At 50.8% G+C, this 14,738-nt stretch overlaps 1 protein-coding gene across 1 annotated transcript in view; it reads left to right on the top strand.

Annotated features, from left to right (window-relative positions):
• The first annotated feature begins 2,503 nt into the window (after positions 1-2,503).
• Atp6v0a2 (ATPase H+ transporting V0 subunit a2) overlaps positions 2,504-14,738 on the top strand; it is a 32,262-nt gene continuing 20,027 nt past the window's right edge. The window contains 6 exon segments of the mRNA NM_053775.4: positions 2,504-2,718; positions 6,488-6,566; positions 9,027-9,124; positions 10,459-10,596; positions 11,938-12,026; positions 13,980-14,106. Of these exon segments, the coding sequence (NP_446227.2) occupies positions 2,602-2,718; positions 6,488-6,566; positions 9,027-9,124; positions 10,459-10,596; positions 11,938-12,026; positions 13,980-14,106 (648 nt within the window). The 5' untranslated portion in view covers positions 2,504-2,601.

The following is a 14,738-nucleotide window of genomic DNA, read 5'->3' as shown; positions in this document are numbered from 1 at the left end:
CAGGTCCATGGAAGACAAGCTTTGGGAGTCAGTTTTCTCCTCCTGCCTTTGGTACCCAGGGAGGGGACGCAGGTTGTCAGGCTGTGTAGACAGTGCCTTTACCCATGAGCCATCTCAGCAGTTCTGTAGTATTAAATGCTGTATTTCTCACCCTGTAGATCAGACCGGACTCCAACACATAGAGATCCACCTCCTCCCCCTCTGAGTGCTGAGTTGAAAAGCGTGCACCACAGTGTCTCAGCCAGTTTCCTTAAACAGCTCAGGACCTGCTATCTAGTGGTGACACTGTCTGTAGTGGTCTGGACCTCCCACACCAATCAGCAATCAAGATAACTCCCCATAGCCAATGGCTACCGAGCAGTGAGATCTGTGTCATCCTTTGGTTGAGACTCTGTCCTCTCCGATGACACTGTGTCGTGTTGACAGTAAAACCTAACTGGTACAGGGCCATTTGAGCTGAGATCTAAAGGAGTCAGCTTAGAGAAGGTCCAGTGGGCCAGTATTTTAAACTGAAGGATTCCAGAGTTCAAGTGTGTAGACCAGGAAACAGCAGAGAGGAGGTGTGGTCCAGCAAAAGGAGTCAGGGCCTAAGGGAGGAAGCAGAAGCCACCTCGGGTGCAACTCTCCTTTACAATGGTGAGGGGATTGGATTTTATCTGGAATGCAACAGGAGAAGCCAGAGAATTTCAGCACACATCAGATTATATGTTATTGCAGAGGACTCATGACTACTGGAAGCTAGCACTGTGGCTGAGGGATTGCAGAGGCCACACGCTGCACCACTTAGGGCCTAGTTCCATGGCCTGCACCCCTCCCAGGCTGGCAAATCCACTGTGACAAAGGCAGCTGGAGGTGGCTGACTGCAACTGAATTGGCATCTTGTGGGTTAATAGAACGTTCTCAGACTGACTAAGGATGATGGCTGCACCCTCTGTACCTTCACCAGGATTCAAAGGTTTGTTGTATACTTGAAACAGAACTTAACAGCACACAGAATGGTTACGAGACTCCTCCCAACCCCCATCAGGCTGGAGAGATGGCTCAGTGGTTAAGAGCACATATTCTCCTTTGAGAGGACCTGAGTTTGGTCCCCATGTCAGGCAGCTCACTCTACTTCTAGCTCTTGTGTGTGTGTGTGTGTGTGTGTGTGTGTGTGTGTGTGTGTGTGTGTCTAAATCCTATGGCTTCTGCAGGTCACATGCGCACATACACACACTTTAAAATAGTAAAAATCTCTTTAAAAGAGTTATGTGTGAGTGTATACATGCGAAAAGCCTATCACGCTCAGTAGAAGGCGTTTCCTGAAACGGCAGTTACAGGTGGTTGTGCGACTCCTGATTGGGTAAAGCTTACTGCAAGGGTGTAAGTGTTCTTAACTCCTGAGCCATTTCCAGACCTCAGGACTCTTTTTTTGTTAAAGCCTAAGTTATTAAGAATACTCGCCTAGCACGTACGAAGACCCAGGTTCCATCCCCAGTATATCATGGACCTGATGTGGTCATGCTTGTCTGTAATTCCAGCTCTGGGGGAGGCAGAATAGCTTAGATGAAAGAGGATCAGGATTTCAAAATCACCCTTCAGCTACTTATTAAGTTTGAGGCTGTCCTGACATACATGGGACCCTACCTCATAAATAGGTAAGTAGATTTCTCATCCTCTGGTGCATGGCCTCATACCCAAGCACACATGAACAGCATTAATTGGATTTAGGGGATTATCACAAAAGAAGACATGACATTGAGAGAGGAGCGTTCTGGAATACTGAGGGAGTTGGATAGAGAAACGGGCTGAATACGATCATAATTTGGTTGTATACATGTATGAAATAAACCCGCGGGGCACGATGGTGCATGTCTTTAGTTTCGGCACAAGAAGGTGGAGGCAGGATGATCTCGGTGAGCTCGAGGTCAGTCTGGTATACATGGAGAAGTCCAGAACGGCCAGGGTTACATAATGAGACCCTGTCAGAAAAGAGAGGGAAGAGGAGAGGGGAGGAGAGGGAAGGAGAGGGGGAAAGGGGGAGAAGAAGAGGAGAGGAGAGGAGAGGAGAGGAGAGAAAAGAGAAGAGAAAAAAAGACTTCAAGAAGTGCCAGACGTGGTGGTGCACGCCTTTAAACCCAGCACCTGGGAGGCAAAGGCTGACAGATCTATATAACGACATCCAGAGCTACATAGACTCTGTTTTCAATAAAACAAAAACATTAAAAGTAGCTGTCCGTAGTGGGGCACGCCTACTATCCTGGTCCTTGGAAAGCTGAGGGAGGAGAATTGTGAACTTCAGACCAGTTTGGGATCCACGAAAATCCAATGAACTACTGAAACAATAAACTCTAAAAGCCGCTCAGGGGTCATCCAATTAGAGAATCCTGCCTCCTGTGCGCCGATTGGCTGAGCCGTAGTGACGGACTGCCACGATTCCTGCCGTTCATTGGTCATTCTGCGGTGGGCGGTTCCCCGGGGCGGAACCGGAACCGGCTGCGGCGGTGGGCGGGGCGGGGCGGGTATCTGTGGCGGCCGCTGAGCGGTGGCCGCGGTGGCAGCGGAGGAGAGCCCCATGGTGCGAGTGTGCGGGCCGAGGAGGCTGAACGAGGCTGCGCCGCCATGGGCTCCCTCTTCCGTAGCGAGAGCATGTGCCTGGCGCAGCTCTTCCTGCAGTCGGGCACGGCCTACGAGTGTCTGAGCGCGCTTGGCGAGAAGGGCCTGGTGCAGTTCCGAGACGTGAGTGTCCCGCGGCCTGCGAGTCTGTGGGATCCAGGGCTGGGTGCCGCCAAAGCAGACTGGCACCGTGGGGGCTCCGGCAGGGAGGTGGCTTTGCAGGGTAGCCAAGGAGGGCCCTCTGATGGGTCCTTACTCTCAAGAGGGGGCCCCTTTGAGCCGAGACCCAGATGGGACAGGAGCTGTCAGGGAGAAAGACGAGGGTCTCTGGAGATGGCTTTTCAGGACAGTCAAGGGAGACTTCCTCCAAGGAGATGGTCTTTGAGCTGAGATCCGGATGGAACAGGGGCTGGCAGTGGGAAGGTGTGGAGGAGGAGGTACCCCAGAGATTGTTTTCCTGGGTGACTAAAGAGGGACCTCTTCTGAGCAGGACTAGGTGGGATAAGAGAGGCAGGAAGAGGGATGAGGCAGTCTGACAGGTTGTGAGTCCTTAGAGAGCTTTTGAATTTTTGACTCCTGTGTCATGACGCGCTGGCATGGTTGGCAAGTGACAAGGACCTGGGTCACACTCAGTAGGTGTGGAATGGAGGCTGCCACTGCAACTATAATAACACACTTGTGGACACAGCCATTGGCTGATGTTCGACCTGTGTGCTCTGCCAACCTTTAAGGGTCAGGACCTTGCTCAACTTGTTCTTTTCTTCATTTTCCACGGGTGGCACGGGCCCTGGCATTTATTGGCGTTAATAAACGATTGTTGGATGAATACAAAAGCTTTGATTGAGTGACTTCTAGCCTTGGGGACTCGGCGAGTGAGGCAGATGAAGTCCCTGTGCTGTAGGGGCTCACAGTCTGGGAGGACAACAGAGAGACACCAATCATGAGCTACAATGATTCGTGTTATGGAGAACAGGGCAGGAAGATTGCGGAAAAGGCCCTGATACCTACTAATGGCCTTGAACCCCACTAGTGTGGGCTCCTGGCCATTTCCCAGTATCTTTCTGATGGGTCCTTACTCTCAAGAGGGAGCATCTCTACCTACAGTCTGTGGGAGACTCCTAAATGACAGGTGAAGGAGCAGGCGAGGTGCAGTGCCCTTCCTGGGTCCGGGAGCCACTTGAACTTCAGCCCTTGGCTCTTCGTATCTGACAGGGAGGGTGTGGTGCTTTGGGTAGCACCAGAGAGATCCAGGCTACAGTCGTAAAGGAAGCAGGCTTTTCTATCCGGTCTGTCCATTCCACCCTGTCAAGACTCAAGCCAAGACGTTATCGAGCTGCAATCTCAGGGACTGATCAAGGCAAGCACTCCCATCAGCTCAGAGCCTCGGGTTTCACTGAGTGCCGTTACACGAGATCCAGGGTGGACTCTGGAGCATTTGAAACAGGGAGTCTATCAGAGAGAAAGTGCTGCTGCTCTTTCTAAGAGGGAAATAAAACAAAGGCGTTTTGTTGAGTCTTCAGGGGTGCTCAGTGTAGGCCCCGTCAGCTCAGGCACCGGTGTTAAAGCTCTGGTCGGGTCCCGAGATCACTCATGGGGTGGGATCACTGACCCGTCTTCAGCTTATTCAGGCCTTTCTGCTCATCACCCTTGGAGGTGGTGAGGATTTCCGTAGTGACTGCAGTGGGAAGACCTGGAAAGAGAGGCTGTGGCTCTGAAGGGACTGGTAGGCTCAATTCCAGTCCTACGCTGAGGGCAGCTTTTCTTCTTGGCCCGTTGGCTGCTGGGAAAGGAAATGCTCAGGAAAGGTTGAGTGCAGTAGTTCTCTCTCCACTGCTGCGCTGGGTGTGGTATTGTAACACTCTGGCAGCTAAGGCAGGGGGATGAAGTCAAGGCTTGCCTGGGCTGCACAGGGAGCATCTCAAAAAAGGCTCTAGGGAGGGATGTCTCAGCAATTAAGAGCACTTGCTGCTTTGCTCTCTCCGGCTCCTTTGACATCCTCAGGCACGGGGTTGGGGATTTAGCTCAGTGGTAGAGCACTTGCCTAGCAAGCGCAAGGCCCTGGGTTTGGTCCCCAGCTCCGAAAAAAAAGAAAAAGAAAGAAAAGAAAAGAAAAGACATCCTCAGGCACCTGAACTTATGTGCGTGCACACACATGCACACATACACACACACAAAATGAGAGAGAGAGAAAGAGAGAGAGACTTAAAAAACATGTTGAAATATACTTTTAAATCGATTAGCTTTGACTTAAGGTGACTACAATCGTAAACGCCCACCCCCCTTCTCCCAAAAAACAACCAAACATTTGTAACCCACACAAGAGAAAAACTGACAGTCTAAGCCACTGCTGCTGGTGGTGGTGGCTGTTCGAATCCTTGAGGAAGGAGTGCACCTCCTTATAAAAGACCCTGCTGTTCGGTTAAGAGTTAAGCCACCATATAAAGAAAGCTAGCAAGTGGGGCTGCACACGGAGCAGGTTCCCGGCTCCTGGTTCCCATTCTCAGTTCCACTAACATCATCACACTGTCTGATTCATCTGGATAAGAGTGACCTCCAGAAGTGAGAGGGAATTAAGACAGAAGTGAAACCGCAGTTTTGATCTTGCTAAAGCTTTAAAAGAAGCCGAGATTCCCGAACAGGCGCCGAGGCTGTGGGGACAGCTGCTGTGCTGTGCCAGCAGTCTCATACCGGGTCTCGTCCTGGAGCCCAGGGCAAATGCCGTACCAAGCCCGATGCAACTTGGACCCTAAATGCTCGTCCTTATAAACGATTACTAGAAAAGTTGGAACATGGCACCTTTTATTCCTGGCACTCACGTCTCTGAGGCCTGGTCTACAGACCGAGTTCTAGACTAGCCAGAGCTACACAGAGAAACCCTGTCTTGAAAAACAGAAACAAACAAACAGAAAGTGGGGGGAGACCACTGCTATTGTTAAGAGTAAATGGTTACTGTGTGTCTAGGAAGAAATTAGCATGCTAACTTTTCAACTCATTTTAATATCTGCTTGCTTTGAGGCAAGGCTTTGAACCCCAAGTGTACTCGGACGTGACCTTGAACTTATGATCCTCCTGCCTCCACCCCCCCCCAAGTGCTGAAATTATAGGTGTGTGCCACCACTCCCACTTTTTTTTTGGGGGGGGATCTTTTTTTCGGAGCTGGGGACCGAACCCAGGGCCTTGCGCTTCCTAGGTAAGCGCTCTACCACTGAGCTAAATCCCCAACCCCACCACTCCCACTTTTATGTGTCTCCTGCGCCCTTGACTGGCACTCACCAATGACCTCCACCCCCACCAACTTCCTTTTCTTCTTCTTTTTTTTTTTTTTTTCTTCTTTTTTTTCTTCAGAGCTGGGGACCGAACCCAGGGCCTTGTGCTTGCTAGGCAAGCGCTCTACCACTGAGCTAAATCCCCAACCCCGCCCACCAACTTCCTATTGTTCGATTTTTGGTGAAGATTTTCTCTTCCTCTGAAGTTGCTGTTCTTATGAGTTTCATATCATATTCATGATTTGAATGGTTTTTCTTTAAATTAAATGTTTTCCACCGGTTACTTCTGAGTCAAGGGCTATTTTTCAGGCTTTTCTGGTAACAGTTGCCAACTTGCTGTCTAGGAACTGCTGCCAGTTCCCCTCCTGTCCAGCCGGTGACAGCGTGTGACCCTCAAACCTCTGGCAGTGATAATTTCCTAGCAACAGATTTTACCTTAGCCCAGTGGCAGAATGTGACCCAGCACTAGCAAACTTTCAAAGGATTAGGTAACTAAAAATAAAAATTTTAATTTAGCCAGGCCTACATTTGATTCCCCCACCAAAAATGGTTTAAATAGTTAGATACCTAAAAGCAAATTTAAAATTCTAGGGACTTAAGAACAAAATTGTCTTTTCTTTTCTCAGCTCAACCAAAATGTAAGTTCTTTCCAAAGAAAATTCGTTGGTGAGGTAAAGAGGTGTGAAGAACTAGAACGAATATTGGGTAAGTTCGTCTTCTATTTTAGTCTAAATACTTTGTAATCTTAACATAAGCATAGCTGTTTCTTTCAGAAAACACAGATGAATAGGAGAGAGAGAGAAGCCAGGTAGTGGCGCACACCTTTAATCCCAGCACTTGGGAGGCAGAGGCAGGTGGATCTCTGAGTTTGAGGCCAGCCTGGTCTACAGCCCAAGTTTCAGGACAGCCAGAGCTACACAGAGAAACCCTGTGTGGGGGGCGGGGAGAAGAAAGAAGAAAGAGGGGTGGTGTGTCGGGGAGGGGGTGATCCCTGCTTCGGTTTTGATGGGAGCTGAGTAGAATTTCATGGTGTCCACGTGTCATGGCTAATTCGGACAATTTCATATAGTTTCTTTTATAAGTTAAGTGCCTTGCATACATGTTAATATTTGTCACTCAACTCAAGCTGTTATTTCGGAACAAGAAAGGCAGGAAATGGCTGACAGCCGGTTTGATAGCACTTGGTGTTTAGCAGGGCTTCCTTTGTGAGTGGCGTAGGTTGGTGCTTGCTTAACTAATACAGCCCAAACCCATGCCCAGGATTTCCTTCATCTCTAAAAGCTGTGGTATTAGTCAGGAGGCTGGGTTAGGTGTAATTTCTTTTTTTAAGATTTTTATTATTTATTTTATGTACATGCGTGCTCTAGCTGCATGTGCACCTGCATGCCAGAAGAGGTTGTGAGCCACCGTGTGGTTGCTGGGAATTGAACTCAGGACCTCTGGATGAGTAGAGCCGTCGAGCCATCCCGCCAGCCCCTTAGAATGATTTCTGATTGTTAATTGTTATTTTTTTTTAATTAGGAATTTTTTTTTTTACTTTGAAATTGTGTACATGCACAGGGCATCTTGATCGTATTTGCCCTCCCCCCCCCCCCCCCCCCCCGTCTTCCTACACCTGCACATCCCCCAGTCCCTCCAAAACACTTCCCTCTCTCAACTTCCTGTCCTGTTTTCCTTTAACGACCTACCTAGTCCCCCTATGGCATCCATGTGCGTGGCCTTGGGGCTTCTACTAGGACACAGGCAGGTGACTGGTGGCCAGAGCTCCCAAAGAGGACGGACCCTGCCTGTGCTAGTTGCCCTCAGTTGCTAGTAACTCCTCATCGAGGAGCTCCCCTTAATTTAGAGATTTTTTTTTTCTTTTCTTTCTTTCTTTCTTTTGAGGGAGGATGGACTGGGAATAGGATGGTCAAGGTCTCATGCAGCCCAGACTGGACTCAAGCACAATATGTACCTGAGGCGGACCTTAGACTACTGACCCTCCGCTTTTCTTTCATATAGTGGACGATGTGACAGCCCGGAGCAGCAACACCCAGCCTTCTTCTTTTTTTTTTTTTTTTAAGATTTATTTTTACTACTTTTAATTGTGTGTATCTGTCTGTCTGCCTGCCTGCCTGTCTGTCTATCTGTCTGTCTGTGTCCATGACACAGAGTGCCGATAAACCCTTGGAAAATAGAGGTGTGTCGTGTCTCCTGGAGCTAGAGTTACAGGCGGCTGTGAGCTGCCCAGTGCGGGAGCTGGGGATTGAACTTGGGTCTTCTGGAAGAGCACTCAGTGCTAAGTTCCAAGCCATTGCTCTAGATGAAACTTGAACTTTTAGTTAAGGATTTTAAATTAACAATAGTGTTTTGAACATGTTTATTACTTTTAATTGTACATCAGTGCGTGGCTGTGAACATATAAGTGTCATGCCCAGCGAAGCCAGAAGAGGCCATCAGATCTCCTGGAACTGTTGTCCACATGAGGTCCAGTTGTGAGCGGCCTCCTGTGGATACTGGGAACTGGACTGGGTCCTCTGAACCACCTCTCCAGCCCTAATATATATTTATCAGATTTTTTGTTTTGTTTTGTTTTTCAAGACAGTGTTTCTCTGTGTAGCCCTGGCTGGCCTAGAACTCTTTGTGTAGACCAGGCTGGTCTTGAACTAAGAGATCCACTTGTCTCTGCCTCCCGAGTGTTGGGATCGAAGGCATGCGCCACTTTGCCTGGCTTCTAGCCCTAATGTTAACAATGACCTGTAGTCATGGGGAATCTCTTGCTTAAGGTGCTAGTTATTTGCATATTAATAGATCATGTGTTTGAGTGACATCATCACCTGTGGACAGATTGTGTGTGTAGAGTGAGGCTCCTCAAAGCAGAGCAAAGAGCTGCCTGGTGCCTTGCAGGGGAGTCTGGATCCACTGTGACTTTGACTCTGGGTTCCCTCTTGCAGGGAATGCTGGCCAGCTCACTGCCTCTGATGGGGGTACAGGTCTGCACCTTCAGTGTCTTCCCCTGTTTTAGCCTGGGTTTTAGTTATGTAAGAAGCTGGGTAGCTCTAACCAGTGCATGCAGGAGGTGACAGGGACAGGTGGGATCTGGGCACACAGCAGGTTGGGGCTACCAGGGTTCCGATCGCAAAGGGTCACAGGGAGCCTGTCTGACTCTGCATCTTCTTTTCACAGTGTACCTGGTGCAGGAAATCACCAGAGCTGATATTCCCCTGCCTGAGGGAGAGGCCAGTCCTCCCGCACCACCTGTTAAACATGTTCTAGAAATGCAGGTAACTCGCTCGTCAAGACGCTGTCAGCAAAAGTTCCAGGGCTACCAGGTCACCTTCACAGTGCTTGACACTCCTCTGCCTCTCTTCCCTGAGCTGTGGCTGACAAAAGAACAGTGGGTAGCAATCCCTCAGTGACCTGTACCTCGGTTTGTCTGACTGTAGTGGACTGCTGTTGGAGGGAGGCTAAGGAGATTTTAGTTTCTGTGGTGGTGTGGGACGTTTCAGGATGCTCTCTCTGGGACCACCCATCCTAGCACACTGTGTGAGCTCCAGGGCTGGGGGCTGCAGGCCTGGGCCTTCATGTCCTTCCCACTCCAGGCTCCCAGAAGGAGGTCACCATGTTGGGGCCGGAGGATATGGTACCACCATCCCACCTTGCCTACCAACACAGGGTGTTGTCTGAGACTGCAGACTCCAGCCTTTTTTTTTTCTCTCAGTCTATAACCCTGGCTGGCTTGGAACAGGTTGGCCTTGAACTCATAGAGATCTGTTTGCCTCTGGTTCTGAGTGCTGGGATTAAAGGCCTGCACTAGCACGTCGGCCCTTCTAGACTTCTTGTTGGGGTTGGCACTCAAGAAATATGGTGGCTCTTCCTCACTCTTTTGAAATATGGCCATGGCATTGCTGAGGCCCTTCTGTGGCCCGCTGTCCTGTCTGGGAGGAAGTAGCCAGCCACTTGGTGTGTGAGCTTATGTCAAGCATGGCACCCTCCCAGCAGCAGTGGCAATCCTCTGGTTCGGCTGGGTGGCATGGTTATGGTGAAACTATGGACAGTGCCTGGTGGTGACATAGTTCCGGGCAGCAGTGACTCTGAGAGCTTTGATGCAGAGCACAGTAAGACGGCACAGGACAGGTGATTTTGAGTGAATTTGCATTGATTCAGTGGTTTGTTTTACAAAGACTGTGTCTGGGGCTTGAAGGATGAGGACACTAGGTTGTGACCACTGAAACTTTTATCCCTGGTGGGACCAAATGGGGACTCTCTTAAGCTGGAGACAGGGGAACGTGCTCTGAAAAGATGGTCTTAGATTATTTCCATCAAAACAAAAGGAAATATAGACTGAGCGTGTGGGATGGACAAGCGGCTGAAGGAAAGTGTGGCCTGCAGGTGCTGGGTCTCTGCAGCCTGCAGATGTTTGATGGCAGGTGATGTGTGTGGTTCCCACCATGGACTGAAACGAGCCGGCGAGCCTTGCAATCTCACACCCCCACTCAGCACGCTTGCATTCTGGCTTGTCACCAGGCACTGTGGCTTTTTTGAACCCCGGTGACCTCAGGGTTGTGGGAGCGTCCTCAGACTAAGCCCTGTTCTCACCGGCAGCTGTGCATTGTAGGAGCAGCTGCAGAAGCTCGAGGTGGAGCTCAGAGAAGTCACCAAGAACAAGGAGAAGCTGAGGAAGAACCTGCTGGAGCTGGTGGAGTATACCCACATGCTGAGGGTCACCAAGACCTTCCTTAAACGGAACGTGGAGGTACGTGTCCGCAGGAGAAGCATACCTGCAGGGCCCGCCACCGCTGCCTGTGTGGTTTGTCAGTTCATTTACATGGGTTGCCTTTCTGTTTAGTCTCGGCTCAGCCTTGTGTAGCCTGGCTGGCCCTGCACTCTCTGTGCAACCTGTGCCTCTGCTTCCCCAGTCCTGGAGTTAAAGTCGCCTCTGCCACACTTGGCCAGCACCCTGCTGACTGAGCTGAGCTCTCACTGGTAGCCCAGGCTGTCCTTGGAACTGGAGTGAGTGCTGGGATTATAGGCGGGAGCCTCCGTGCTTGGCATAGATGTGTATTTGCTTCGTGTGTTTTAAGTGGTCTGCCTCAGCCTCTGCTTCGCTTCCTGTGCTGCTGCTTTTAGCAGGGACACTATTTCCCACCGTGAAGTTTACAGTTGAGAAAAAGATGGTTTGGTTTGTCTTTAATTTTTTGAAAACTGTGTTTTCATGTTTTTATTACATGTGTAGTGGTGTTTTCCCTGCATATATACCCATACACTACACATGTGCGTTATAGAGGATTGTGAGCTGCCGTGTGACTGCTGGGAGTCGAACCAGGTCCTCTGGAAGAGCAGTCAGCATTCCTAACCCCTCTTTCCATCCTCTGGTGTATTTCATTATTTTGTGTGTATGGGTGTTTTGCCTACATCCATGTCTGTGGACCAAGTATGTGCAGTGCCCACAGGGCCACAAGAGGGCATCTGGTACCATGAAACCGGAGTTAACAGTTAATGAACAGCGAGCCATGTGGGCTGGGAATTGAATCCGGAAACTCTGAGAGAGCAGCAGGTGCTCTTAACCACTAGGCTATCTCTCCAGCCCCAAGCCCAATATTTTGTGGTTATGGGGAAAAAAAATCTTTGTTTTTCTAAAAGGCCGTGAATAGGGAGCATGAAGAACCCCCTCATGAGAGAAGACTGGTTCATGCTGGTGCCACGCAGGCTCGGTGGGCTGAGGGTGTTTGTGTGGATCCAGCATCACCGTGTGCTCCAAGCGCTGCATCCCAGTCAGGGCCTGCAGCACACTGAGCTGCGCATAGGATAGAGCCCGCCCGTCCCTTCCGAGGTTCCTCTCACTTGCTGTAGTAGTGACCCTAGACACGGTCTTTGTCTCCTGAGCTGAGGTGCAGCCTCACTTAGAACCGCTCTCCTCTGAGTGTCTCCAGCCGTTCGTCCACCTGTCAGGTTTGGCAGTGTGGCTTTCCTTGTGGCAGTTTACCTGTCATGGTTGTCGTCTGTTCCTAGGTGTGCAGTACCTCTGTGCGCTTGTCTGGAAGCTGGTTGTGAGGGAGGAGCCTGTTAACACGTGCCTGCTTCTGTGTCTTTCCAGTTTGAGCCAACTTACGAAGAGTTCCCCGCCTTAGAGAGCGACTCTCTGTTGGACTACAGCTGCATGCAGCGGCTGGGCGCCAAGCTGGGGTAGGTGACAGTGAGCGCCAAGCCCCTCCTGTAGAATAGGAGACTCAGGCCACAGATGGGTGAATGGGCCATTTACAGATGGCGATTGATCCAGAGTGAGCGTCTCTCAGAGAACACTGGGCTCCTGTACGTTGGACTTAATCCCACAGTATTGATGTAACTGAAGGCCGAAGGCATTTCTTCTCTTGGTCTATTGAGTTGGAGGGAAGTCACATCTGTGTTCCCCAGTGTTGACCCCGTGAGCCCAACATAATTGGTCTTTCAAGCACCAAGTCCTGCGGTGGAAACAGGGGTCCCTTCTGGGTTGATGGTTGGTTTTTGTGCCCTGTTTTTTGTTTTTCCCTACGTTGATTTACCCGAGTGCCCAGAAGTCAGAGGATGGATGAAGGAGTCCGTGCTCCCTTACACACGTGGGTTCTGGGAATGTAGCTCAGGCTGGACAGCATGCGCTATTCCCGCTGAGCCACTCTCTGGGTCTGGGCTAAGTGATGCTCCCAGGGGCCGCGCCTGCCCTCCGTTCCTTTTGTTTCCTGTGTTGTTGGTTATCCTTGCCCTCTTTTTCCTTCTTCTTTGAGATAAGGTGTCCTGTAGCCCAGGCTGGCCTCAGACTCACTATGTGGCCCAGGCTGGCCTCAAACTCACTGTGTAGCCCAGGCTAGCCTCAAACTCACTGTGTAGCTGAGGATGACCTTCAGCTTCTGATCCTCCTGCTTCAGCCTCCCAGGTGTAGGGATGGCAGGTGCGTGTCACTGCAGCTGGCACTGCTGTTTGTTCCTTCCGCTTTACCGAACCGATGAGAGTGTATTTTCATTTACTCGTGTAATTTGTGACCGCTCACTTTAAATTTTACTTTTTAAAGTATGTTCTTTTTTTTATTTTTAATTTTAAAAAGGATTATGTACATGCTGTTTTGCTTGTTGGTCTGTCTGGATACCATGAGTGTGCCTGGGTCTCACAGAGGTCAGCAGATCCTGGAACTGAAGTTACAGGCCGCTCTGAGCCACCTCGAGGGTACTGGGAATCGAACCCAGGCCGTCTGGAAGAACACCTAGTGTTCTTAACCGCTGAGCCATCTCCTGCTTTCCTATTTCCCCTGTCTAGTATGTGTGTTTGGGGGTCGGTGCATGCACACTCTGGTGTGCTCGTGGAGGGCAGAGGAGAGTTTTCTTTCCACTGTGTAGGGTTGGGCGTGGCCCAGGCATCCTCACTCCTCAAGCCCTGTTTCTCTTTGCTCTGTTCCTTGAGATGGAAGCCAGCGCCTGGCATGCTCTGGGCAAGCGCTCTGTAACAATCAGTTCTTCAGCTAAGAGTTGTTCCCATCCCTAAGTTCCTTATGAGCACCCAGTGCAGATTGGTATCGTCACATTCCTTTGGAGAGACTTGTCGCGTTCACGGGTAGCTGGGAGCGCTGTCACCCAGGGCCATTTTTTATTTCTTAGAACAGGGGTGTTGTTGGTGTTGTTGGTGTTGTTGTTGTTGTTGTTTTTGGAAGTGATGCAAACTGATACCAAAATCCTGGCTGCAATCTACGCTCTGGCCGTGTGCTCAGGGCAGACTCCTCACGTGTGTGTGGGACCCACAACTGCAGAGCCTCCTTTACCTCCCCGGCCATCACTCTTCTGAGGAGCAGCCCTCTGGGCAAGAAGTCATGGCCATGGTGACTCCCCCATCTCCTCACCTTGCTGGCATCTGGAGCTTGCCGTCTTCCACACTGGCCACTATAGGGTCTTCCCACCCCGACCCAGGGTAAAGGGCACAACAGTTGGTTACCGGGTGTGATCTTGAGATTCTCCGGCTTTCCCCTCACTCAGCCCTGGGAAAGGCGGCTTCAGCACTCGGTTGTCCAGCTCACGGACATCTTGCTGCTTGACGGTTCTCACACCAGCCTCTTGGCCTGCAGGAGACAGAGGTCTTCTCAGTCCTCTAATGCCAGGGGTCTTTGCTGTCTCGCAGATTCGTTTCTGGCCTGATTCAGCAAGGCAAAGTGGAAGCATTTGAAAGAATGCTGTGGCGGGCCTGCAAAGGGTACACCATTGTGACCTATGCAGAGCTGGACGAGGCCCTGGAAGACCCTGAGACGGTGAGTGCCCGTCAGAGGCGGGCGGGAGCTTCAGCATTGAGTTTGCAGAGCCCGGGCTCGGCCTGTGTGCGCACACACCAGCCTTTTGCCTGTATACGCATGCCATTATGTGAATACCCAAAGATGCTTCTACCTCACAACACTGAGCCCCACAGTTCTCCACATCCCATCTCAGGAAGTGGCAGCTCCGTGTCTAAGGCTCATTCCACAGGCCTCAGGGCACCCAGCATCTTCTGCACTCCACTCTATCCCCAGGCTCAGAGGCTGGACTCTGCTTAGCCCGTTCTGGTTGGGGTCTTGGCTATACTGTTCTTAGCCCTAGGTTTCAGTAGCCCATGCCACAGTGTCACCCCTGCCTCGCCTGCCCCGTCTCACCCCAGCATCCAGCCAACTCTGCCAGGGCGCCTCACTCTTAGAATCGTCCCGTGGCTTCCAGCAGAAGCCCCTTCCCAGTGGTGGCTGGGTCCCTGTCTGTTCTTCTCACATCCTTCTGTCTGGGCCTGGGGAGGCTCCCCTCTCCCAGCTTACTGCTTTGTGGGCTTTCTTTTGCTCCAGTCTTTCCCCTGGTCCTTCATTTTCTCAACACCTAACAGTCTCTTTTCGGGGTCCTTCTTTCCCACCAGTTGAAGATG

The sequence above is a fragment of the Rattus norvegicus genome, chromosome 12 (assembly GCF_021556685.1).
Source record: "Rattus norvegicus strain SHRSP/BbbUtx chromosome 12, alternate assembly SHRSP_T2T, whole genome shotgun sequence".
NCBI classification, from domain to species: domain Eukaryota; kingdom Metazoa; phylum Chordata; class Mammalia; order Rodentia; family Muridae; genus Rattus; species Rattus norvegicus.
This window is presented reverse-complemented; position numbering and strand designations above follow the sequence as displayed.